General features: G+C 46.0%; 2 protein-coding genes across 3 annotated transcripts in view; one reads left to right on the plus strand and one right to left on the minus strand.

The window, feature by feature from the left end:
- Nucleotides 1-4,099: 4,099 nt before the first annotated feature.
- On the plus strand, nucleotides 4,100-8,078 carry FABP1 (fatty acid binding protein 1). Its single transcript, XM_005509957.3, has 4 exons — nucleotides 4,100-4,255; nucleotides 5,310-5,482; nucleotides 7,334-7,426; nucleotides 7,952-8,078. Exons 1-4 carry the CDS (start codon nucleotides 4,189-4,191, stop codon nucleotides 8,000-8,002), a joined length of 384 nt encoding a protein of 127 aa, XP_005510014.1. The 5' UTR covers nucleotides 4,100-4,188; the 3' UTR covers nucleotides 8,003-8,078.
- Nucleotides 8,079-9,889: 1,811 nt separating this feature from the next.
- Nucleotides 9,890-24,549, minus strand: part of SMYD1 (SET and MYND domain containing 1) — a 28,164-nt gene continuing 13,504 nt past the window's right edge. The window contains exons 4-10 of one of the 2 annotated variants that reach the window (XM_005509955.2): nucleotides 23,199-23,329; nucleotides 21,208-21,246; nucleotides 18,618-18,810; nucleotides 14,896-14,988; nucleotides 13,550-13,713; nucleotides 11,826-11,994; nucleotides 9,890-10,321 (exon numbers count right to left, since the gene is read on the minus strand). In XM_005509955.2, coding sequence (XP_005510012.1) covers nucleotides 10,163-10,321; nucleotides 11,826-11,994; nucleotides 13,550-13,713; nucleotides 14,896-14,988; nucleotides 18,618-18,810; nucleotides 21,208-21,246; nucleotides 23,199-23,329 — 948 coding nt within the window. In that variant the 3' untranslated portion in view covers nucleotides 9,890-10,162. The remainder of the gene's footprint in view (nucleotides 10,322-11,825; nucleotides 11,995-13,549; nucleotides 13,714-14,895; nucleotides 14,989-18,617; nucleotides 18,811-21,207; nucleotides 21,247-23,198; nucleotides 23,330-24,549) is intronic. The other variant, XM_005509956.2, reaches the window with a different exon arrangement.

Consider the following 24,549-nt stretch of genomic DNA (forward strand, 5'->3'; position numbering starts at 1 on the left):
GAAGGACAACGAAGCTGGTGAGGGGTCTGGAGCACAAGTGTGATGAAGAGCGGCTGAGGGAACTGGGGCTGTTCAGCCTGGAGAAAAGGAGGCTGAGGGGAGACCTTATTGCTGTCTACAACTACCTGAAGGGAGGCTGTAGCATGGAGGGTGTTGGTCTCTTCTCCCAAGTAGCAAGTGATAGGATGAGAGGAAATGGCCTCAAGTTGTGCCAGGAGAGGCTTAGATTGAATATTAGGAAAAAATTATTCACAAAAGAGGTTGTCGGACATTGGAACAGTCTGTCCAGGGAAGTGGTGGAGTCGTCATACCTGGAGGTGTTTAAAAGTTGCATAGATGAGGTTCTTAGGGGCACAGTTTAGTGACAGTATTAGCTTAATAATCAATGATCTTGAGGGTCTCTTCCAACCAAAATGTTTCTATGATTCTGTGATTTTCGCTGCAGGAGCCCTAAGACTCAAAATCCTGTTCCCCACCACAACATCCAAATTGTCAAGAAGCAGTGCACATAGGAGGAGGATTTCCAGTGCCCTGGCAGACACTGAGTGAAAGTGTTTAGTTAATGGGAGCCAGGATGGGGCATCCCAGGCAAGGGGATTATTTTTGGTTATAGCAGTTGTTATAACCGAAGGCACCAGCCACAGATTGCCCTTTGGGAGGTTTGGGTTGGACACCTCTTCTTTGAGAGGTGGGTGGTGCAGCCCCAGGATGGTACCCAGAGAGCCAGAGAGGTGGCTTTTGAGATTTGAGTAAGGCCATGGCTGAGCTGCTCTGCTATTGGTGATGTTCTTGCTTTGAGCAGGAGGTTGAAACAGAGACCTTCAGAGGTCACTTACAACTGTTTTTTCACCAATTCATCACCTTGGGACACAAGATACTTCCATGGCTAGTAGGGGGCTGAGAAGTTTTGATTTTTGAAAATGACCTATGCCTTTTCTCTTTCTACAAACCAGGTCCAGTTATTATGGTATGGATTTAGTTTTAATCAAACGGTCAGCTGACTCAGTCTTTTGTTCATGCAGTCAGGTGTATATTTTTGGCCCTGGAAAGTTAAAGTGATGTCATGTTTTAAAAGGCCCTGTATTCTGATGGGAAGATGTACAAGGATTCTGAACTTTGCTATTGAGATTAAGTTTATCTCACCTGCTGTTTGCCCAGCAGGCGTGGCTAGATAATAATTACCCTGGATAAATTTAATTCAGTAACTGTTTCTTCTTTTTCTATAAGAACTTTTGCATTTCTTTGCTACAGGAAATAAAAGAAGATGAGTCCAACAGAACACTTGCAGACAAAAACAAAACAAAAAGTTTTATTTTTGATCATTGATCAAAAATCAGTTGGTTGCATTTCCCAACCACAGTGATCTATAGTCCACATTTATCCAACACGCCGAAGCTGTGAGCATAAATGCATTATATCTATCCACAGTAAGTGAGAATAGGAGAAGATACCTGCGGAAAACAAGTTTGGTCCTAAGTGGGGTGAATTGTCTCATGAGTTGCCCATTTATGACAACTTTCTGAGAGAGCATTGAACAATTCTATTCTCCTTTTAACATTTGGTGGGTCACATTCAGACCTTAGGAGCCTGGCTTGTCCAGTGGGAGTTCTCACCCAATTTCTCGTGGTTTTTTAAGTGGTTCAGCTGCCCAGATCAGGCATGATAACTGTTTAAGAGCTTGTGGGACAAAACCTAGTGGGATTTCTCTAATCCTTTCCCCAGCTCAGAGCTCATTAGCTGGGTGGTTGTATCTCATTTCAAGCTGATATGGGTCTCCCAGGCAGAGTGTGGGCCTGGGAAGTCTGTGGTGGCTGAGATATCCAGCTTCCTTGGGGGCCAGGAAGAATAAGGTGTCACTTCAGGCACTTAAGATTGGTTTAATCTTGGCTAATATGAAATGTGGGCTTCTTTTGGAGAGGCCAGAGAGGATAGGCACCCCTGGGACACTGGTCACGAGGTGTTTCTCCTATTTCTCTTCTTTGGCTCATCTAGACATCAGCTTAAAGGTTATCGTTGCACTGGATGTGGCTGGAGTTACCTGAGAAAGGTCTGTCCGCATTGACATAGTGACCAGCCCCTATCGCTATCCCTCATGTGGAAATGGGTGAGGAGTGGGCATCTGCACCAGCAGCAGGATATAGAGTCATATAATCATAGAATCATTTGGTTGGAAAAGATCCTCAAGAACATCAAGTCCACCCATCTCCAGGGATGGTGACTCATCCACTTCCTGGGCAGCCTGTTCCAATGCCTCATAACCCTTTCCAGGAAGAAATTTTTCCTGATATCCAATCTAACATGGTCAAACGTGGCCAGTCTGAGCGTGCATCTCACTTTAAAAATCAATGAAAACTGCAATTTCAGGAAGCTCCTGTTGATGACAGTGGGGAAAATGAGCCATGCAGAGCAGGACCTTTCCTGTGGTTACCACTCCACAACGCATCAGGAGCTCTGGGCTCCAAAATGAGTCGGGTGACTGGATCTCTTTCCTCCTTATGCAATATGAGGGGATGTGAATTGCCTGTAGGAGCAGCCAGAGGTCCAGGACGTGGTTGCATGGGAGACACACATGTGGTCCCAGGTGGTCCATGGCCAGAGGACATTACCTGGCAGGAGTCAGGGAGCTGCCAGCTCCATCTGCTGCCAGGACATGGCTGGAGGGGTCAGTCACCACTGTCCCCATGAAGAAGACACTGAAAAGAGACGTGGCGCCACAGCCCTGCGTGACCCCAGGGTCACACCCAGGGCAGGGGAAAAAATGAAATGCAGTTCCTAAGGCGACATCATTCGTGTTGGGAAGCCCAGGATAAAAGGGAAAAAAGCTGAAAAGCTGTTTGGAGAAATTGCTGAATCCACCCCACCATGAGTGCTCTCTGAACCTGCCCAGAGGGATGATCTGATCTCCCCCATGAGTGCTGCCCCAGGCAACTTCATCTGCCCCTCCAGCAGAGGTTTTCCCTCTCCTGCCTCATCAGGCAGACTCTGCCTGTACTAATTAACCAGAAACTGAAGCTGAATCTGGCCCAGGCAGCATCACTGTGCTCCATGGCAGAGCAGAGAGTGTACGCAAGTGGCTGTAGAGGGCTCTGGCAGAATCTCCAAGTTGGAAAGAGACAGATTATGATGCTATGAGAAGGTAGAATGGAAGAATTGCAAAAAGAAGAAGTCATGTGAGAGAAAAGGGGGAAAATCCCTGAGCTGGTGACTTTGGGAAGGAGGGGGAATTCATTGGGCAGAGGACGGATGCTCAGATGCCATGCAGCAACGCAACCCACTCGGCCAAGGGGACCACAATGGGAGAGGAGCCTGGACCTGAGTCCTGCCTTGGAGTGAGAAATTTGGGCCGGCTTGGAGGCTGCTGATGTAGCACTTGGGAGAAATGCAGCTCCAAGGGCTGGGATGCTCCTTCGGTGAATGAGTGACTGTGGTTCCTCTGCGGAATGGAAAGGAAAGGGGGGTTTCAGTGGTGGCTCCTGGCTGTAGCCTGGGTTGATCACTAGCATCACTGGTCCATCTCTCCACACAAAACCCTTTTCTGGAGGCGAGGCCATAGTGATGAAGTCTGAACTAAACCACAGCCTTTAGCATGGACCAGTTCAGTCCCAGAATTTGATTCTGAGTTATGCTTTTTTCCTTAGGCGACAGTGATGATTTGGGTTCTACTGCTACACCAAAACCCACTGTTACAGAGGACCAAGAGGTATCTGGAGTCACAAGCAAGCCCAGCTAGTGTGCGGCCACTATTCTTCATGCTCGTGCTCAAGACCCAGCGTGCACACATCAACCAGGAGAAACATCCCCACTGTCATCTCCAGAGGAGACCATGATCTTCCAGCACTTTCTCCTCTTCCAGATGAGTGCTTCCAGACTGATTAGATGATTTGGCTTGTTCCTCTGATAATAATCTCTTTGTACTATTATTTTTTTAATAACTTCTTTATGGATGCCACGTTGCTACCTCCATAAAATGGGTTTATGGGATTTTTCCTGCCCCCGTGTTGTCCATAAAATGCAAAGCAATTTATCACTGACCATTGCCCAGTTTTATGTTAATGTTTGAACACAGCCATAAAATTACATCATCTTACCTCTGACCAGCCTTCAGGGCAAAAGGACCTTATAAAACCAAGCTCTGCTCACCAGCAAGGCACCTTCTCTTGTGTTGGGAGCACAGAGAGCCTTTCCATCATGAGCTTCACTGGAAAATACCAACTGCAGTCCCAGGAAAATTTTGAGCCTTTTATGAAAGCCCTTGGTAAGTGCCTGGATGTGCTGCTTTGCCTCTGCAGATCCCACTGGCATTTGGGAGTCCAAATGTGTTGATGATGTAGATCAAAAGCTTCTCTCAGAATTCCTGTTTCTGTCTGTCATCTTGCAATTGTTGGTTTGGGGTTTGGTTTGTTTTTTTTTAATGCATGAGCATGGTGATGCGATCTCAGAAGAGAAAGCATCTCTCTGGCTGGTGGCTGGAGGTCAGGAGATGCTGGGTGAAATTTTGTGACTTGCAGAAAAATGGTCCCAGCAGTCTCTGCAGCCAGCACAGCAAAGTGTAGCAGACACATGACAAGCCAGCGGGACCTTGGTGGCTTAAGACAGCTGCAGATCTGCTCCATCGGGCTGTGAATTTGAGGGTGAGCAGGACATCGCTCAGCCCACAGCGCTGCTGCTCGACGATGCTGCAAAGCCCCAGATTCCACCGTTCATCAGAAAAATAGTGGGGGTTGTTTAAATGCCTGATGGTGAATGTGGCTAGCTGAATTTCCACCAGTGTCCATGACATGGATCATGTTCCTGCAGGGATTCAGGAGGCTTTGCACCCCTTCTGCACAGTTATGTGCCAGATGTGCTTTACCTGTCAGAGCAGCTTCAGGCTTTGGGAGAAGAGTTTAATGAACTGGTTCTTAGGGACCCTGATTCTCATTTAAAAAACTCACTTGATTCTATCATTCTGCCTCAATTTATTCCATTTTCTCTGCTTGTCTCCCAGCAAAGAAAGTAAAACAGGATTTTTTCTTTCCATGTGATAATTACCCAGAGAGGTAGCTGTTCTGCTCCCAGCCAGGTGGGTGAGACAAGAGAGATGTCTCGTTCCCCCACAAAACTCAGACTGACAGCATTTGTTATTCTTCCTCCCCAGTAGACTCAGGGCCTTGTGGTCCTTAGGAAACCATCATCACTGCAAGGTTTTCCACACTGGAATAGAAATCCTCACAGTTGGGCGTCCCCAAGTCCTGCCACATTCATTTGGCAGCAGGAATCTGCTCGCCGATGGCTCCAAGATATACCTAATATCTCTTGTTCCTGGACAGGGCTTCCTGATGAACAGATCCAGAAGGGAAAAGACCTCAAGAGCATCACGGAAATAGTGCAGGATGGGAAACATTTCAAGGTTACCGTGACCACTGGTTCCAAAGTAATTCACAACGAGTTCACCATCGGGCAGGAGTACGATATGGAGTTGATGACAGGAGAGAAGGCCAAGGTGGGTGACCAGCTCCTCTTCTGCCAGGGCTACAGGGGCTAAGGGACATTAAGTTTCCTTTCCAGACATTCCCTCTGCACTTGAGCCAAAGGGAATTACCAGACCATGGGTGTTAAAGCTGACACAGGGCAAAGACCTGGATAATCCCCCAGCCCAGTTCTGTCTCTCTCAGTTTGCACACATAATTGAATATAACGGGAAGGGGTTAATCGCTGTAACCAAGCCCGCAGATGTAACACCCACTGCCCTGCTCCCTGCAGGTCCTCAGCAAGGCTCCTAGGGACACATTTCAGAAAATGACAGTGTGTTTCAGAGCCACCTTCCTGAGAAACTCAGAGCCCAAGTCTCTGAAGTTCCCACCTCCCCTTTTCACTCTTACAGAACACCATGCAAGCTCCCCAGCCAGCACTTCTGCTGACAAAGCCTTGCATTCCTAAAGCTACTTTAATGGCCAGTTTGGAAAAGGGTAATAGAGATGCTTTGGTAAATCCTTCTGACAGCAAAAAGTCTAAGAGATGCGGGTTGGAAAAGGGTTGAATTTCTGTGATGTTGCAACACGAAGCATACCCCCACTTTCATTTTGTTGACTTAAAGGTAGTGCAGGAAGGTCAGCTAATGAATTATAAAACAATAAATTCTTTTAAATCCCAGAAGTTGTTTGCTTCTCTGCTAGCCTTTTCCACTGCTTCAGTTTACACCAGGTGAGATGATTCGGCAAGGTGAGGATTTATCACCCTTGAAATTGGGTCAGCTCCCGTTCCTGGATATTAGTTTCCAATGGTTCATAAAATGTCAAGACAGCACTACTGGCAAATATTGCCTCTCACCTTCAACAGAAGATGATATTATAGGGACTTTTGAAAGGAGGAGCAATGATCACCAAAGAAATGCCCCTGTGAGTCAGGCTCTGATAGCTGTACTGACTGTATCATGGTTTCCAGCATCACCAATGTCCCTTGTGCAAAAAACTAGGGGAAAACAGCTATTAGAAAAGCTTCACCCTCTATAAATCAGCAGCTCAAGGGCAGACAAATGTGTCTTACAGCTGGGCAGACAGATGAACAGAAACATTTTTTTCTGAGTTATTTATTTGAGTCATTTCAATGATAGCTGCCCTGGGGGTGTTGGTGCTGTCTGTGGCCTTTTTAGATGTGCAGCTCCTTAGAGGTTCAGAGACTCAGCAGGTGTGCCTGTGCCCCTGAGAACTTTCCAGCCATGACTGTATTTCTGAAATCTCTTTTAATCATCTCCCACCTTGACAGTGACTCCTCCCAGCCCCACGCCATTGCCTAGCTCCCCATCAGGCCAAACCAAGAGAGGCTGCTGCTGCAATGTGCACTGGGTGGATGGTGGAGAGGAGACAATCTGGCGTGCTCAGCAGTCCCCTCCTTGGAGGCGTGCGGGTCGTCTTGGTCTTGGTGCTGCATGAGGAGTTGCCCCAAGGAGCAGCTGGGCTGCATGGAGGCACAAGAACTGTCAGGGTGAAAAGCTGTCCATCTTCTTCCCCAAAACTCATGTTGGTGTGATGCTGAGGATCCCTGCTCTGGCATCTAACAGTGCAAGAAGCCATGAGGGATTCTTTGTTTGGAGGGGAGACAGGTAGGTATGGCAGCAAAACCGCACCACTGTAGAGCCCGAAGTGAACATCCACACCCTTGCTGTGCTGTAGTCACCACCAGCACAACCCTCTTTCCAACTCCTCCTGGGAAACCTCTGAGGAAGCAGTGTGCTCCAAACAGCTCGCAGAGGGGACAGTGGCAGCTGAATACAGAAGGCGAAGGACAAAACGCAGGAAGTGATAAGGTCTGCAGTGATAACATGAATGTCTCTCTCTCATCCCCTCTCTACCAGGCTATTGTTCACATGGAAGGTGACAACAAACTGATTGGAACCGCGAAAGGAGTGCAATCTGTCACTGAACTTAACGGCGACACCATCACCAATGTAAGTGTCAAAGAGAGGAGCAATGGCTGGAATAACATTGTCTACAGCTACCTCCAGGGTTCTGGTCCTACAAAGCCTGCCAAGATGCTGGTTACCTCAGAGAGATACTGGAGACACGCATGTGCTTGCACTTGGCCCCTGCAGCCAAAGCTGGTCAGTGGGCAGGCACCGAAGGCGGTTCTTCCTTATAGTCTGACCCAAAAAGCATTCTTTGAAACCCCAGTAGGCATTTCTGATCAAAGTTTCGTGCAATTAAGGCATGTTCTCACCCAACCAGATATACATGTTTGTGGTTGGGCCTGGCACTTTCACAGAGAGGTGCAGCAGACTAATCCCAGCTGAGCAATGTCAGATTATCCTTATCTGATTTGGGGTATTCATGATGAAATCTAAAGCTTTAATAAATCAGTTTATAGGAGACAGACTGGGGATTAGTCCTGTTACGTTTTGCAAGACCAGATCCTTTCCAAGTAGAGTTTGGAGCCAAGCGCTGTGAAAACCTAACTTTTTCCATTTGTTTTTCAGACCATGACCATAGGAGACATCACCTGCAAGAGAATCAGCAAGAGAATCTAGAGACCCTGAGCATGCCCATCATTTTACTGAGTTAAATGTGTTCATTAAAGTATTAAAGGCCTTTTCATTATTATCATAGGTGTCTTTGCTGTTGCTATAAAGAGGTGTGAGTCTCCAAAACCCACACAAGCTCACGTAGAAATTGGGCAACAGGCCCTTTCCTTACAAACATATGCAAGTCACCACAAGGCGACTGGCAGGGCCGAAGCATGTGGAGGTTCAGGTGGGATCAAGGAGATTGCAGTGATCCTGCCGAGGAAGCTGCTTTGAGGAAGCAACTAGCATGGAGACAGTTCGAATGTCACAACCACCATACCTGTCCTCCCACCTCTGCAGCAGGATCCAGCCCTACAGGGCGGGCCACCCCATCCCCACCTCCTCCCCATCCCTTCCCACCAGCAGGAGGGTCCCGGACAGCCTGACGGTGTCCAGTGTGTGTTTCACCCCAAACCACACCTGATAACTTGAGTTGAACTGGAGTTGAACTTGCCCTCCAGGGTGAAATACAGGTTTTCTCTCCTGGCAGGAAATAAATGCTGTTTGTTCACAGTGTAGACACAGAAAGACCACCAAAGTCATCTCCCACACTCCCACTTGGTGCTGCAGGCTGGGTGGAGATGTGGTTTTCTGACACACACAGGAGAGGTAACTCTTCCTTCTTTAATGCCTTTTCTGAGCCCTGTGCTTGAATGGTTGTTGGGAATCATCACTGGCAAGTGGATATATGGCTGGTGTGACGTATCTAGCTGGGATGATGTTCTTACAACCACTCAAAGCTCATCAGGATGTTAGGAAAACACCACAAGCACTTCCTCAATTCCTCCTGCAACCCCAAAATGTGCCACTAAAGGACCAATTTGTCCTCACGTGCATGTCTCCCATTACTCCTCTCTCCTCAGGGAAGATTTTCATGCTACAGGTTGACATTGATCCTCTGGCTGAGAACTGAGCCCATGTGTATCATCATACTGGGCATCAGTTGGGCAACCCATGGGCAAATTGAATGGCTTAGCTCAACAGCGCCTAAAGAGCAGATGTTGGTCTCCAGTGAAGTCATCTTAGATCTGGTGAAACAGCAAAAACACTGAAAAATGTGAAAGAGGAAAAGCCCTGGGTTTGTTTTCTTGTTATTCTGCTGAAGAGCAGGTAGGGCACTCTTGAACAGACCATCCCTTTTCTTCTCCTGGCTGCCACTGAAGGCCTGGAGCAAGCCCATTAGATTTTGAGGCAGATGGGCAGACATCTAAGATCTTTTTTATCTAGAAATCCAACCATTGCCTTTAGACTTTTCCTTTGCTCTGTTGGCCACCCACTGACAGCTGAACTGCAGCCTATTCTTTTTTTTGCTCAGTGCAAAATGGATTAAGCACCTTTCTAAGCCGAAAGGCATCAGAGTCCCCAGCTCACCCTGAAGATGAGCAAAGCTGCATCCCCTCCCTGGAAACGGCTTGTGCAGTTAGAACTTTGTGCACAGCCAGCGCATCCTACCAGGGGAACCTGCTCTTAGCACGGACTTGTCTCATGTCCATCTGCTGCCATCACTGCAGATGTTCTCTAATTTTTAATTGGGGAGACTAATTTGCCCTAATTATTTTATCCTGACGTAGGAATCCCACTTACAAAGTGCCCACAGTTTGATGTTGCACCCATGTCAGCTGCAGAATTGTTTTTCAGCAGTTTTTCATCAGAAAAACACCACTTTACACAAAACACTGTCTGCGAGTCTTATTCAGTTTGCTCTCAATGTGCACAAGCGTAGATTATGCTTCCCACTTCTACCATCCCTTGGTCAACCACCCATGGACACCACTGGGAAAAAAAGATGTAATCACAAGGAAGTGATGGGGAAGGACTTCAGCATCAGGACTCACATAGAGAGAAACAGGCTCCCAGTCAGAATGTAAATAATTTTATAACAGGGTTTTGCTTTGATTTTTAATACTAGTGGTAGAAAAAAGGACATTGTTTCTGTCAAGATCTCTTCTGTTTTGAGTCCTCAGAACATTCTTCGGGACTCTCCTCCAGTACGTCCATGCTCTCACTGGTGCCACTGGAAATAATCTTTATGGATATATCACACTCCTATATGCCATTCCCCACATCTTCAGGTGCCACAGGTGATGTTATCCCACAGGCACAAATTTGTGTCAAGCTCAGGGTTCATTCCTTCTTGTGGAAGAGGCCTGGTGAGGTCTCATTGCTGGGTTCAGGCATGACTTGAATCTTTTGGTTTTTGAGGGCAGCTTCCCTCATCTTGTAATACATGAACTCGTTCTGCTGGAACATGCGCAGCTCCATCTCTGTCTGGACACGCATGACCTGAGGGACACAACAGGTTACGAAACTTGTGACACAGGGAATCTCAAAACAGGGGAATAAAAGCACTGCCTAAAAATGGGGACCGTCCTTCAGGGATGTCCTAGGCCATGTAATGACTGATTCAACTTAACCTAGGTGTCCCACCAGCAAGACCACAGAATCACAGAATGTTAGGGATTGGAAGGGACCTCGAAAGATCATCTAGTCCAAAGCCAGCTTGACACAAATACCAAAATACTTCCTCAAACTTGGTTGCTTGTGTATGATGAAGGTGAAGAAGACATTGGCCTTTCCTGCACTCAGCTCTTCCACAGGCTGCTGGGGTGCCTCATGCTCCCAAACTTAATGCAGGACACAGAAGTGACGCTGAATGACTCTGCTTCCCATTCCTGTGCTGGGCCTGACCTGTGGTGTGATCCATCACCGGGGTGGGGGTCAACTCACATGGGAGAAGGCGGGAGAGGAGCAGGGGGATGCTCTGCACCTCTTGGGCCATGTCACAGCTGCATCCCCTGCATCCCAGGATTCACCGTGAACAGAGTCATTCCTAGTGCTGCATTACAGCAGAGGCTCAGGAGGGATTCTAGGAAAACTTTCTATACCTGTCTGTGAGTTTATTCAACCCTTGGTTTAGGAGAACAGAAATAAGCATGTGCCATATATCTGCTATTTTTCTCCTGAAGTGGGAAACAAAATACACAAATGGAGGTTCTGGAGTCTCGGACTGTTCTATATATAGGCAAACGGTCAACAGACAGGTTTGCTTTAGGTGCTAGATACTCATTTTTCTGATTATATAAATTTGCACTAGTAAAGGTTATAGCTCTGCTATACCAGGCACTAGACATCAATAAAGGATTTCATTTGGTACCATGTAATATTTTTGGTTAATAAAGGAGAATGCTATAAAGCCAACAGGTCACATCAGGTGAGTTAAAGGCTAAAGAAATTATAGATCCGTAGATGCCATTGTAAATAGCTCATCATAGCTGAGCAAATGTATTTCCCTGGGATCTGCAGCTCTGGACTGTAAGGTGGGAAATACACCTGTCAGCCATTTGAGAAGAAAATACATCGCAGCTCAGAGGGACTGGGAAGTGGTGAATAAAGAAAAACTGATACCAATAAAGGAAAGGGGTTGGTAAACTGGGAATATCCACCACACACAATTTGATATAGTCAAATTGTAACGCCATGTCCATCTGAGTGAAGCAAAATCAGGCTGTTGGAAAAATGAGAGGCTACATTCTAGGGAGCTTAGTGGCCATTTGTAATGTATGTCCTGGTGCAGGATAAAAGCTATTTTTCAGGGATTAAAATTCCCTATAGGAAGGGACATGTGCTTTTCATCAGACTGTAACATAATCTAGAGAAAACCACAGCACTACTAAGAAGCAGTGAGTACCTGATACATCTCTCAGATCTTACATATGGGTTGTTTCTACAGCTTGGATGTAATTTTGCCCAGACAGACAGCAGAAACAACACGGGAGACGACACCTACCTCCAGGTCTTTGGTAATTGGGTGCGAAGGTCCATGGGTTATCAGGAGAATGGCATAGGCTTTACAGATCAAGCCATGCCCAGCTTCGATGAGACCAGCGTGCCAGTGGGTCACTCCTGCCCGCATCACGGCCATCCCCAGCTGTGCATTGTTGGGATGGTATATTTTCCTGGAAAAACAAACAAGCAAACAAACAACATTGAGTAATTTTAGTTCAGGAAAGATTTGGGCTCCCAAATGTTTGTCAGAGAAGTGATATGTTTGCCAAAGAGCAGATTGTTTACTCAAGTGAAGAGCCTGTTGCATTCAGTGCCACACAAACATGCAGCCCTGCTGAGAAAGGGGCAGGAGTGACACGAGGACACAGGTTATCTGAGGACATGAGTTGTTGTGAAAGAGGATGAACAACCTGTGAGTGTGGAACGCTGGACACCTGGGTGGGACAAAGCCAAGCTCTGTCATTCCACATTATTTTGAAACAAACAGAACCCGGATCTGCCCCAACAGCCCAGATGGCACCAGCTTGACTTCAGACACTTAATAAAGTGCTTAAATTGTTAATGTAACAACACCAGCTTCTCGTTCAAAGTGGGGAGAGAAACCGGTGGTTCCAGAAACTCCAGAAATGTTTATCTCACCCAACGGAGATGTGTCTCTGCCTCCAGGGACTGCCAGATCTCTCCCCTACAGTCAGTACCCCAGGTGGGCAGGATGAATCCTGGCCTCTACATCCAACTTCAGAAGCTCAGGCAAAATTAGAAGCTGATTTACCTGAAAACCTGACTTCAAGGGCATATTTGGTATATTGAATTGGCAGATCTTCAGGGAAATTACTGCCGTCCCTACTCTGGACTGAGAAACTGAGAAATGGGGAGGGGAAGCAATTTCTTCTGTGTCACTGAATGAGTTCAGTGCCAGGGCTGGGACATGAAGTGGCTTGTCAGGCCTGCAAGCCAGGAGGGTTCACTCTAGACTCTGTCACCCCTTTGACAAAGAAAAAAATATCGCAGGCCTTTTGGGATAGAACTGACCAAAAAGGCAGGTGATGGGAATGAGATGGTCTCACCAGGAGGGTGAATGAAATGACAAAATGGGCATTTCTCTTCTGTTCTCTATGGTTTGCATTACTTTTTTTTTTTTTTTTCTTCTAATTAATACTCATCAGTCCTGTAGTAAAACCTCAGTAATAATAAAGTACATAATTTTTACTGTGAGGTTTGCCCTGGATCTATGTGAACTAAGCCTGAATTTCTTTATTCTCACCAAGCCTTTACCACAGAATTTGTGCATACTAATTAGCCAAGACAAAAATCTGTGTATTATTCATGAGTGAAGGGTTATCTTGAGTGACAGCCATTTGACAACAGCTTCTCTTTTCTCTGCAGATCCCCCTTCTCGCAGGGTGCAGGAGAACAGACCATCTCCTGCAGTTACAGCCTTTCTGTCCTACACCCAGGCTCTGTGTCTTGCTACCAGGGCAGCCCTGAGACGCTTCTGAGACAAAACAAAGAGGTAAATGAAAGAGGTACCCAAGCCATTTGCTGGTTACAGTTCAGTACATCAAGGTGTTTAGGAGCTCTTGTGCATTTAGGAAGGGTCTGGTGATATAATCAGGCCCCAATCTGAATGCAGACTAAGGAGAAGACTAAGAAAATTATTCCTATAACACACTGCCTAACATTGAATAACCAGAGAGAGCTACCCAAAACAGAGCACAGACATACAGGTAACCGTCCACCATCCTCTTGGCGTAGTCAGCTGCTTCCTCAAACATCTGGAGGTAGGAGAGCACCTCGGAGGCAATGCTGAGGATCCTCAGGAGGTAGATGTTGGTGTCCCCCAGCACAGGCTCCTGTTTCTTCAGACACTCACGGCACAGCTTCACAACCTGCACCCAGGGGAAGGAGGCAGAGGAAGGGAAAGTCAGAGCAACTTTGGCCCCACAGCTGTCACACCAAAGCCCTGTGGGTTGCATGGTCCATACCAGTCCCAGAGGCCAAGTCATCCTCCATGAAGGTTGGAGATGATAGAATATGCTTTGATGTGTCAGGAAACATCAGCATAGTAAAATGTTTGGTGCTCAGAGCTTTTTCTCCCAGGGTTGCATTCATAAAACTGGTGGGGAAAAACAGATGTCTACTGCTCAGGAGAAGAAAGACACCAGGAGGTTGGTTTTGTCAGAGACCAAGTGCCTACAGGACTCTTATACCTCAACACCATCCACTCAACCTGCTACAAGCACTTGATGCAATAAATGCTCTTAATGACCCCATGGAGCTGGAGACATGCAGCTGTACTGTCCCATGCTTTACTGCTCTGTCTGACCCCTGACACAACATCCAGATCTCTGCTCTGGAGGACTTCAACCTTTTCACAAGTAAGCTCAAACCCAGAGGCTGTTGCTCAACCTGGAGTGTTTTCCTGGAGCTGTTACACTCTGAAGGGAACAATTAAATATTTCATGAGTCAGCAAAATAGGGAGAAAGGGAGAATTGACTTGAGCTCTCTCACCACTTTGATCTGCGCTCCGGGTGGGATACAGGTCTCCCACACCACACACCCAACCTCAGCAGTCAGCAAATGAACATCATGCAGAAGCCGGGAGGTGAAGAGGAGACCAACACAGGCAAACACAACCCATGGCTCAACATGGCAACTCTCCTGACTGTCTTGTCCCTCTCCCAAACCCACTGTCCTCCTTTTTCTGAGGCCACCTGGCAGAGCTGACTCATTACACTTCCCAGTAACTCATGGGTTTTGCCCAGAAGACAGTTGGTTCAACAATGGTGTCAATCGGAGGTGCTGGAAGTCACTGCAATCTCCTTGTGTCCTCACTATGAAAGAAACCAGTCTGCGACATTGTCTCAGACACAGTTGTGCTTTACAGAGGACAGAAACCAGTGTCAGCTTTTGCATTTTGAGCTGATAAGAGGGTTGGAAGCATGTGTGGATAATCAGGTCACAGCAATGGGGGTTTGTATCATCCTTAAATAACTAATGCAGAGAGGGACAGGACAAGATTTCCCCGGCCGTGCGTATACAGCAAGAGAGCAAAAGCAACAGGACTCACTTCATGGTAAAGTCCTTCCATGCGGGCCTTGCTGATCTTCTCCAGCGTGTCCTTGGAGAACTGGATGACCTCCTTCACTGTCTCTGCAGAAGGCTGGGGACAACATCAGGAAAACCAGTGAGGAAAATGCACTACCTGATACATGCCAAAATAACCTGATTGAAGAAATGCCTGTTCTGCAGTTTGGAAACCCAAACCAGCTCAATGAAATGCCTCTCACATTACCTGCAACCTTCCTACCACTGGCTGTATATCCCAGTATGCCCTTAGACCTGCCCGAGACTGGGCTGAGATGGTCCCACTACCAAGCTGAGAGGTGTTGCTGACTTTGGCAAGGGTGTTGCTCATCAGAGTAGCAACCCTGTACATCTGGCATCCATAACTAAACAGGTTCCTCGACTCTTCCCTCCACTTCTCTCCTCTGGAAAAGTGACAGAATTGGCCTTGCAACTGGGAGGTCTCAAGAGACACCAAAAGGTCTCAAGAGACACCAAAGGTCTCAAGAGACACATCACAGTGGCTGTGAAAGCCACTGATCAGTGCGTAGCAGGTGCTCCCAGTGCAGTTGCTTGAAGGAAATGTCTAGCCTCTGTCAGGCTAGACACGAGGAAGAATTATTTACACTGAGGGTGGTGAAACCCTGTCCCAGGTTTCCCAGAGAGGTGGTGGATGTCCCATCCCTGGAGACATCCCAGGCCAGGCTGGACAGGGCTCTGAGCAACCTGATCTGGGTGAAGATGTCCCTGCTCATGGCAGGGGTGGCACTGGATGAGCTTTGAAGGTCCCTTCCAACCTAAACTACTCTATGATTTCTGTGAAATGAGGCTCCTGAATGACAGCTGTGTGAAAAAGGACAGCAAAGATCATTAAGTGTAACCCACTCTGAGAAATGCTGTCATTAGGTCCAAACACCACAAGATGGTTGACCTCAGATTTCAGCCACATCCAGAGAGTGAGATGAGTTTTCCCACACCCCTGAAAGAAGTTTGGATTTCACCATGTGTTTGAAAGCATGATGCACATCTAGTCATGCCTGGCAAAACATTAACCAGCTCCTAATTAGCTGCCTCCTCTCCCTCCATTTAATGCTGAAATATAGTAGTATTATATCCAGCACCATCATTTCTCTTCCATTTTTCTGAGCCTTTCAAATTTGCATTTTCAAACTATTCTAGCATTGCAGCCTTCCTTTAGGTCAATGGGAAATCTGCAGTTGGCTCCCAGTTGTGTGACTCCAGGAGCCTGCAGGAAGAGCCTGGTCTGGAGACACACGGTGGAGCCGGAGCACAGGGACCTCTGGGTGCCAATCAAAAGCAGAGACCCAACATTGCAGTGAAGGAACCACAGATTTGGAGTCAGGGCTGTGGACCTCTGATGTTGTTTTTTTGCCACAGCTGGTCAATCAGATTTCTGAGGAATCTGTGAAATTCAGCTAGTTGTGAACAGCTCTTGAAAGTTTAGCATGGAAGCAAAACCAGTAGCTTTTCAGAGCAATACATCCCTCATCTATTTATGGATACATATGTATGTGTTATGATTCATTATTCTATATTGTTAGGCCAAAGCTATCAGAGCTAATCAGATTTTGGCAGCTGTTGGAGCAGCATGCAGTGTGTCCTAGTGTGCAAAGGCAATGTTAACGTCAGGGCAAATCACATCGCTGTGCTGGCTGAGTAAAGACTCCTAGAATAGGCACTTTGACCAGCATTTCTGCAGCAGCTTTGTCTAATAAAAACCCTCTCTTGCATTTACTAGACTCCCTAAGCCTGTTGCCATTATAAACAATAGGAACTTTGCTGCTATTTGGAAGGGATGGAGGACAGGAGGTCGGAGCGGCTGTTGAGGATGTAAGCTGTCAATCTTGCATATATTCATAGCACTTTTTCCACGCAGCTGCGAGCGCTGCCTGAATTCCAAAAACGCGATACAGCCGGTGTCCAGAAAACGTGCTCTGCGGGTGAGGTCAGTCTGGATACTTATTGTCTGTGGAGGGAGTGTATTTTTAATATCTGAAATCATGCACCTTGCATAGTTACAGGCTTTTTCTAGACAAGCACTTCAGATTGTGGTGGACATTTACCCAAAAGTGCACATCTTCACACTGCATGCTGTAGGGCACCTCTAACGCTCATGAAAAGGGGATGGTGCATCTCACTGCTCGGTCAAGGCTTGATAGCAGGTGCTGAATGAGAGCTGGGATATTTTTATGCCATCCACTGGAGGAGGTATGCAAAAATACTTGTACAGAAAGTCAGATGAAAATTATTCTGCATCAGAGGACTGAACTTTGGGATAGTTTACATTAGAAGTAGGGACTTCAAGGTTTAGCTTTAAGATGAAGCTTTGGCAATTTAGTAATGGGATTGTCTGGCAGGGTCTTTGGCACTAGTGGGGAACCCTACAAGCAAAGAGTTTCATCTAGCCCAGTGTCCTACTTCCCATGGGAGCTCCCTGATACCAGTTTGATCCTATTTCTCCAAACATTTCTCAAGGACAGACTTTTGCTCTGCAATATCCAGCCTTTCCTGACTGCCACCTATACGAAAAAAGAGTCATGGGACTAAGCTTGGTTTTCTGGTAACTGTGCAACTCAATGATCTGATAATACATTAAAATGTTCTTGCCGTGCCTTGTCTTGTCTTCCCTTGTACACTTTGTAAAGCTTGCAGGAGTAGAAACCTCCTAAGCTAACACTTTCACAGAGAGAAAAAAAAAATGAGCAATTATATCCTTGGGCAGAGGAACCAAAACCAAACTCTTAGAGCTACCAGCGTGCTCATAAACTGGAGCCACTGGCGAAGCAACACATCCCACTGCCAACAGCAGGACATAGACTTACATCCCCCCACCCGATGACTTGTGACACCTCCAAGGAAAACACAAATTACCCAAAAATGAAAGGTGCAACATGTTAAATCTTCACAGTCAGTCTGCCCACAGCAGCAACACACAGAGAAATGTCAAGCAGTGGTACAAGATAGGGACAGACTTTTCAGCAGGGCTTGTTGCTATAGGACAAGGGGTGATGGTTTTAAACTAAAGGAGGGGAGATTCAGGCTGGACATGAGGAAGAAATTTTTGCCCCTGAGGGTGGTGAGAGCCTGGCCCAGGTTGTCCAGAGAGGTGGTGGATGAACCATCCCTGGAGACATCCCAGGCCAGGCTGGACGGGGCTCTGAGCAACCTGATCTGGGTGAAGATGTCCCTGCTCATGGCAGGGGTGGCACTGGATGAGCTTTGAAGGTCCTTTCCAACCCAAACTATTCTATGAAACTCCCTGTGACAGGCCTTTGTAAGGAGGGACGGGAATTTCAGGCTTCCCTCCTGCCCAGAGCCCATGTGATGACACATGGTACACACTTTACAAACCACACAACTTCAGCAGACCCTGCTGAATCCCGTCACCATGAACTACCTGCAGCGCATTTTCTGTTCTGCTGTTCAAAACTATGAATTCTTTTCAGTTAAAAAAACTTGCACGTATGTTACATAATAGGGTTTAAACTGGCCTTGTGTGGTGGGCTTGAATTGGTGTGGTCAATCAAGGTTCAGTTTTGTTCTCATTTTTTACATTGTCGCTGGTTAGGCTTCTGCCAAGATCTGACTCTGTTGCTATTGAGAGTGTCCCCTGGCTAAGGAACCACAGTCACAGAAACACAAAGATGCCTTTGGTGGAGGAGATGCAGCCGTCTCTGGGTTTGGACACAGCAGGACAAAGCATACCTTGCCTTCCCCCTCCTTCACCGCCAGCATCAGGTCATCCTTGATCTGCTTCTTGCAGTGCTCGCAGGTGCAGTCGAAATAATATTGCTTCTTCAGCTGCTTCCGCCGCTCCTCGCTCACGTTGAGGAAATCCACGTAGGAAACAGTCAGCTCGTCCCCTGGAGAGATCTTGGTCAGTGCCCGCAGCTCAATCCTGGGTGCAAAGGAGACAATATATGATCTTGGAGAAGCAACAGAAGCGAAGATGCAACCACAGAGCCAGCGGGGACAAATCCTGCGACCTGCCCCTGCCTTGCAGGGGTGAGCCCTTACTCTTCAGAGAGGCAAATGCAGAGATGGGCAGCAGTCTGGTTAACTGAACACAGAGCAAAACTACAGTCACACCAGTTTCTCCTGCCCCTCTGCAAGTCCCTGGCAGGGACACGTAAGGGTCTGAGCTATAAACAGATTACAGCCCCATTATTTGATCTGGGTAGAGGCTGAACCTAGGCATAAAGTTTTATTATGTTGCAGTAGATCTCACCAGAAGAAAACCCGGAGATCAGAAATACACAACGAACCTTGTAAAATGCTGAGTTTGGACTTCGGGTCTTATTTTAAGTACTGCTTTGCATGATACCCACACATCCCTGGCTAGACTCCCAGAAACCAAGCTGGGCTGCTTTCGGTATCGTTTTCACTTAGAAAAGTTACGGCACATTCTCTCTGGGTCCTTGGTGAGAGATTCCCTCACCCTGTTCGTGCATCTCTACATAAAGGCTTAGAAACCATTTTTTTTTAATAGTCTGTTTTTTATATATGGCCCATTTGACCTGATATTGCTAATATTAAATCCAAGGAAACTGACAGTCTACGTTATTAAACCAAAATCTACAGCAAGTCCTTAATGTCAGACTTTTGGAAAGCCAGGTCTTGGCACCTGCCTTGCTCTCATGTCTTTCTTCGCAAAAGGTCTTGAATAATGCGGACACTCAAAACTGTTCCTGCTACAAGATGGACCTGGGGGGACCTGCTGGCTCCCACCTGAACACAAGAGGCTTTAGCTGGGACCCAGTGAAGGTCTCACCAAAGGCCAGGTGGTGGCGTAGGACCCAAAGATCTCACCAGGTGCATCGAAAATAAGTCTTCTGTTGAGGGCAAGACTTCTTCTGAGTGATCATATTTCTGCAAAGGGATTGTAATTCCCGTTAAAACCTTTCAGTACATCTGAGCCTTTCAGCTGTACAAAAGCTGCTGTGAAAACTACTCTCTGAGGCTGGTCTTGACCTTCTCTGGGTGTCAGATGATATCAACAGCATATTTAATACCAAATTTTTCACTAAACATGCCATCGTCACAAAGGGCAGCTATTAGTTATGTTGCAACAACAGGATAATGCCAGACAGAGAAAGGTGCAACCTGCTATTCCAGGAGAAAGTGCGTGAAAAAAAGAGCAATTCCCATCAGAAAGGTTTACACGTATAAACATTCCTGTTCACACTTAACAGGATCCTCGTTAAAGGGAGTCATGCAACCAGAGAAGCAAAATCAAAGCCTCTGACTTTTATGATGCCCCTGATAGCCCAGGCACTGTTGGTGTATTTTAAGCAGCCATCCCTTGTGTCGAGGGGATTGACAGCATTCCGGATAAGGCTGGAAACACATGGCATATTTTAAAAGCTACGGTTAAAGAGACACTGTCAGCCCAGAGCAGCACACTGAGCTCTCCCCGTGCTTTTTCCCAGCATCTGCCCCAAGCACCAAGGACTTTGAAAGATGCACACATAGGCACAGGGAGTGCCCGATGGCTCCAAACTCAAATTGCTCCAAAATAGCAACTCTAATCAGAAATGACACTCATTTGTCTGTTTTTATGGTCCTATCTACAAAGCATTTTCAATGGTGAAAAAGAGAACTTATTTGATGAAATTGCAAGTTTGCCTGAAATTAAAGTTTAAAGACAACAGTGTCCCTTTACCAGGACTGACTACAATATACCAAGTGCAGTGAGCTAAGCAGATAACTTTTTATTTTCATATATTTTCATGATTTCTATAGTCTAGATCAGGTAACAGTGGCATCATTAAAAGGTAAAACATTAATCAAGTATTATGATAAAAAAGGATGAAGCCTCCATCTCATGGTATGACTATTGTAGTCAACACATTCAACGGGCACCGTTTGCTGCAGAAGAAACGTGGACTATTTAGTATGTCAGTAATGCAATCATTTCTCATTCCTAATACGCAAGGTTTTATTTTGGGCTGTACAAGATTAGCGAGACCTTGTTCTGACTTTCATGCTCTTGCCATGGGCAGGGGAGGAGAAATAAGAAGTGGAGAGGGGAAATACTGACAGGGAGGAAGGCAAGGCAGAGAGTGGGAAGACAAAGAGGAAATTTGCAGTATTATCACTATAATTTTAATTTACTACAAAATGCAGAGTTAAGTGAGGTTTGGGTTTAGTGAGGTTTTACAATTCAGAAAATGGGGGAAGTGAAATTTCCTGCAAACAGAGGAAGAGCCTCGGGTTGGTCGCAGCTTCTCCATTAAACACGGGGCATGAGGGGTACAGGGAAGGGGGGAGGATGATGCTTTCAAGACTGACCCACCTCATCTGTGTGTGGAACATTGATCTTACAGCCTCATGACTGAAAGACAAAACAAACATCTGCAGTTTGCACAGGTACAAGTACAACAACAACATAAAAAGGGTACGCACACAGGGCATTGGGACAAAGGGGTTCCCTGTGCCTAGCTCGTGATTCACTGCATGAGAGCTTCGCTTTTGCCCTGCAGCTGCTATAACCAAATTTCCCATCACTGGGATGTGGAGGATTTGTCAGAGAACTGTCCTGGCACTGTGATTTTAAGAATGGTCTCAGCCAGGGGGTGTGCGGAACACACTTCTGACATTTGACAGGGACAAAGGGGATAGTTCTGTTGCACAGAAATGTCTCCACTGACACCAGTAGTTGTGCTCTTCGAAACACAGATTGAAGTGGAAATCAGACTGGCTTATCAACAACAGGGACTGTGCTCTGCATGAGGAGTTTAGTGAGTCCTCAAGTCTAATATTATGCCTTGAACTCTGATAGAGAGTTCAGCTCATACAACAGGGGCTTATCATCATCTTTCCATACAAAGACTTCATAATTTACCTGGCCAGTTACCAGATGGTCAAGTTTACCAGGGTACATGTGGGAGCTTCAGCAAGCTGCCTGGCAAACAAAACGCCATTCCTCTACTTACCGCCCAGAAACTCAGACTTCAAGGTTGCTATAACTGCTAGAGAACTCCTCCACTTCCCAGGCTGGCTGGAGCCTCTCTCCATCATCCCACTATGGATCTGATCTGGGGCAACTGGATAGCAGAGCACAGACTCCAACCTGACTTTGGATCAGAACCTGTTTCCCAACAAGGTTGGGACAAGATTCATCCTCATGCAGTTTTGGTTTCTCTTTGCTCCTTTACCAGTTTATTGAGAAACCCTGGTATAACTTTATCGAGAAAAACCAGCAGCAAGAACTGGAGTGCACAAGCAATGTGTTAGTTAAAGAAGGGGAGGCTGGGGTGGGAGGGGTTAACTTATAGCACATAAATATAGTGAATTTGTAAAATCTTAAGACCTAGAGGAAAATTTGGATGAAATAATGTGGCTGTGCAGTTTCTCAAAAGCAGTTTTCCACAGTTAATGTCTTTTACATGATGCAACTTGCTGGATCTGCAGTGGTTTGTATCTGTTGTGGCCCACAGGCTGGGAAGTGCAGAGCATCCCTCCTGGGAGCTGCCCCCACTCCCAGCTCTGCTGGAACATCCCGGTATTTCCCATGTCATCTTTACATCTCACACATCCCACAGAAGCTTTCTTACAGGTTTTGGGTGGGACTGGGGAATGGCCAGCGGCTTAGGGCATCCTGCACTCACACGTGACTCGGTTTGCAGTAACAGTCACAACTGTCACTAAGATCCCGTCGCTAAAGAGTTAATCAGTGATTAACAGAGATGGTGCACTCTCACAAAGATGAGGGTTGTGTTAGGAATGGTTATAAACACATCAGCAGAGAGTGATACACAGCTGGTCACAAACTTCGATTATAAGAAGCTCTTGGATTGTGGATTTGGTATAATCTTTAATAACTTATTAACTGTAACTTTTCCTTGATTATTTACATATAAAGCTTTCATATAGGGGGTGATCTAGGCAGCTACTTAGTACTTTATCTTCCTATTTTGAGCCTGGTTTCAAAACTTGTAGAAACGAGGGAAAAAATCTTTGCTGGTTCACTGGCTTTGGGATCAAACCTTGTGTATTCTTTAGTGCATCAGACGATAAGTTTAAAAATAACAATAATGAGAGAGAAAACAGATCCTCTTTAGAAAGAAAATCCTGCTTAGTTTGGTTTGGTTTGGTTTGGTTTGGTTTGGTTTGGTTTGGTTTGGTTTGGTTTAGTTTGGTTTAGTTTGGTTTTTCTGAGCTAGAGAAGGAAACAAGAATGAACAGATTTTCTGGGGCAGGGACCTGACACCGAGGTGAACAGAGGCTGCTGAGTTACCCATTAGGACATGTCCCCACTGCTCCCGAGGAAGGAGACCCACTCACTTGCCATTGTTGAAGATGACGGTGCAGTTGGGCCAGCAGTCATGGTTGGCCTGGCAGAGGTTGGGGAAGATGCCCACACCAACAGCCTGCAGTCCTCTTTGGTCACTGAGGGTAAAGCCGTTGCAGCTGATCTAGTCCCAAAACACAGGTGGGATGAAACGTTAAAAGAGAAAAACTGAACTCAGCCTCATTCATGATTTTTCAGTTCCCACTGATCCTTTAGAAGAGGTGTAGCTTGAGCACCCCACCTCCAAACTTTAGGGAGAAAGGAGGGGTGCCTACAAGGTTAATGCAGAAAGTATTCGCAGAAACCACATCTTTAGGTGGGATAAAATATCAGAAGAGAAGCGATGCAGGACTCAAGCAGATGGACCAACTCAGAGCTGGGCTGAGTAAATGCTGCAGAATATTGCTGTTAATATTCATTTGGGATGTCTAAGATAAATTTAGTTTGACCATGAGTTGGTTTCCTTATATTAATATTTGCTTCCTGCAAATAATTCAGAAAAAGGTCACAGGAAAATTAATTTGAGGCAACTCAAGCAGACCGTTGGCAGAAAGCAAAGTTCACACTTATTAAAACAGGTGTCAGGTAGAAATTAACCTTGTGAGCTGCATTCAACCTGGACACATTTCCTGGGTGGCTCACAGAGCTTATAAAAAACAATTACTACTGTTTGCTAACAAGTCACAAACAGTTTTCAGAATGACTAGTTTTGCATGACATATATACCAAGAATTATACTTTTCTATATGGCACATTGTTATCATCACATATGAGTGAAATAGTTTTTAGTCACAACCATGACCAAAGGAAGTATTTACAAAGAGAAAACACGATGGGATGTACTAAAGGAAATAATTAATTCAGTTGCTAATTATTTCACTCTGTTAACAGTTTCATTTCCTTTCTTAACTGATTCTGTTCTTTATTTGTACTTCGTTACTTCTGTACAGGCAAGTTATGTCAGTCACAAGTACCTGGGTCTCCCTGTGCCCAGTGAACTGGATCTTCTTTGTGGTGTGGGTACCAAAAGATTAATATATATACTAAACCACATCTCCAATATTCAATTATAACCTAAGTACATGGTGTTTCAAAAAGATGGCCCAAACATGTTACAATTACACAAAAATTTACGAACAGTTTAATGAGTTATCAAGTTGTAGCAACCTTTATATAAATGCTCTGTGTTCCTTCCACCTGCTGTACGGACTGTAAGAGTTTCATTCATGGGTAGTTCATGGTTGCAGAGATATAGTGATTTCAAATTGGGTCCATCTTTCTGAAACACCCTGTATATTTAGTAAAAATACATGTAAATGTATTTTCTCAAGTCTTCCAGGTGCA

The sequence above is a fragment of the Columba livia genome, chromosome 4 (genome assembly GCF_036013475.1).
Source record: "Columba livia isolate bColLiv1 breed racing homer chromosome 4, bColLiv1.pat.W.v2, whole genome shotgun sequence".
NCBI classification, from domain to species: Eukaryota; Metazoa; Chordata; class Aves; order Columbiformes; family Columbidae; genus Columba; species Columba livia.

What these genes read in the sequence shown, in the direction of transcription:
- FABP1 (XM_005509957.3), top strand. Translation starts at nt 4,189, where the DNA reads ATGAGCTTCACTGGAAAATACCAACTGCAGTCCCAGGAAAATTTTGAG. An exon ending in GCCTTTTATGAAAGCCCTTG is followed by an intron (nt 4,256 to 5,309) that starts GTAAGTGCCTGG and finishes GTTCCTGGACAG; the next exon opens with GGCTTCCTGATGAACAGATC. An exon ending in TGACAGGAGAGAAGGCCAAG is followed by an intron (nt 5,483 to 7,333) that starts GTGGGTGACCAG and finishes CCTCTCTACCAG; the next exon opens with GCTATTGTTCACATGGAAGG.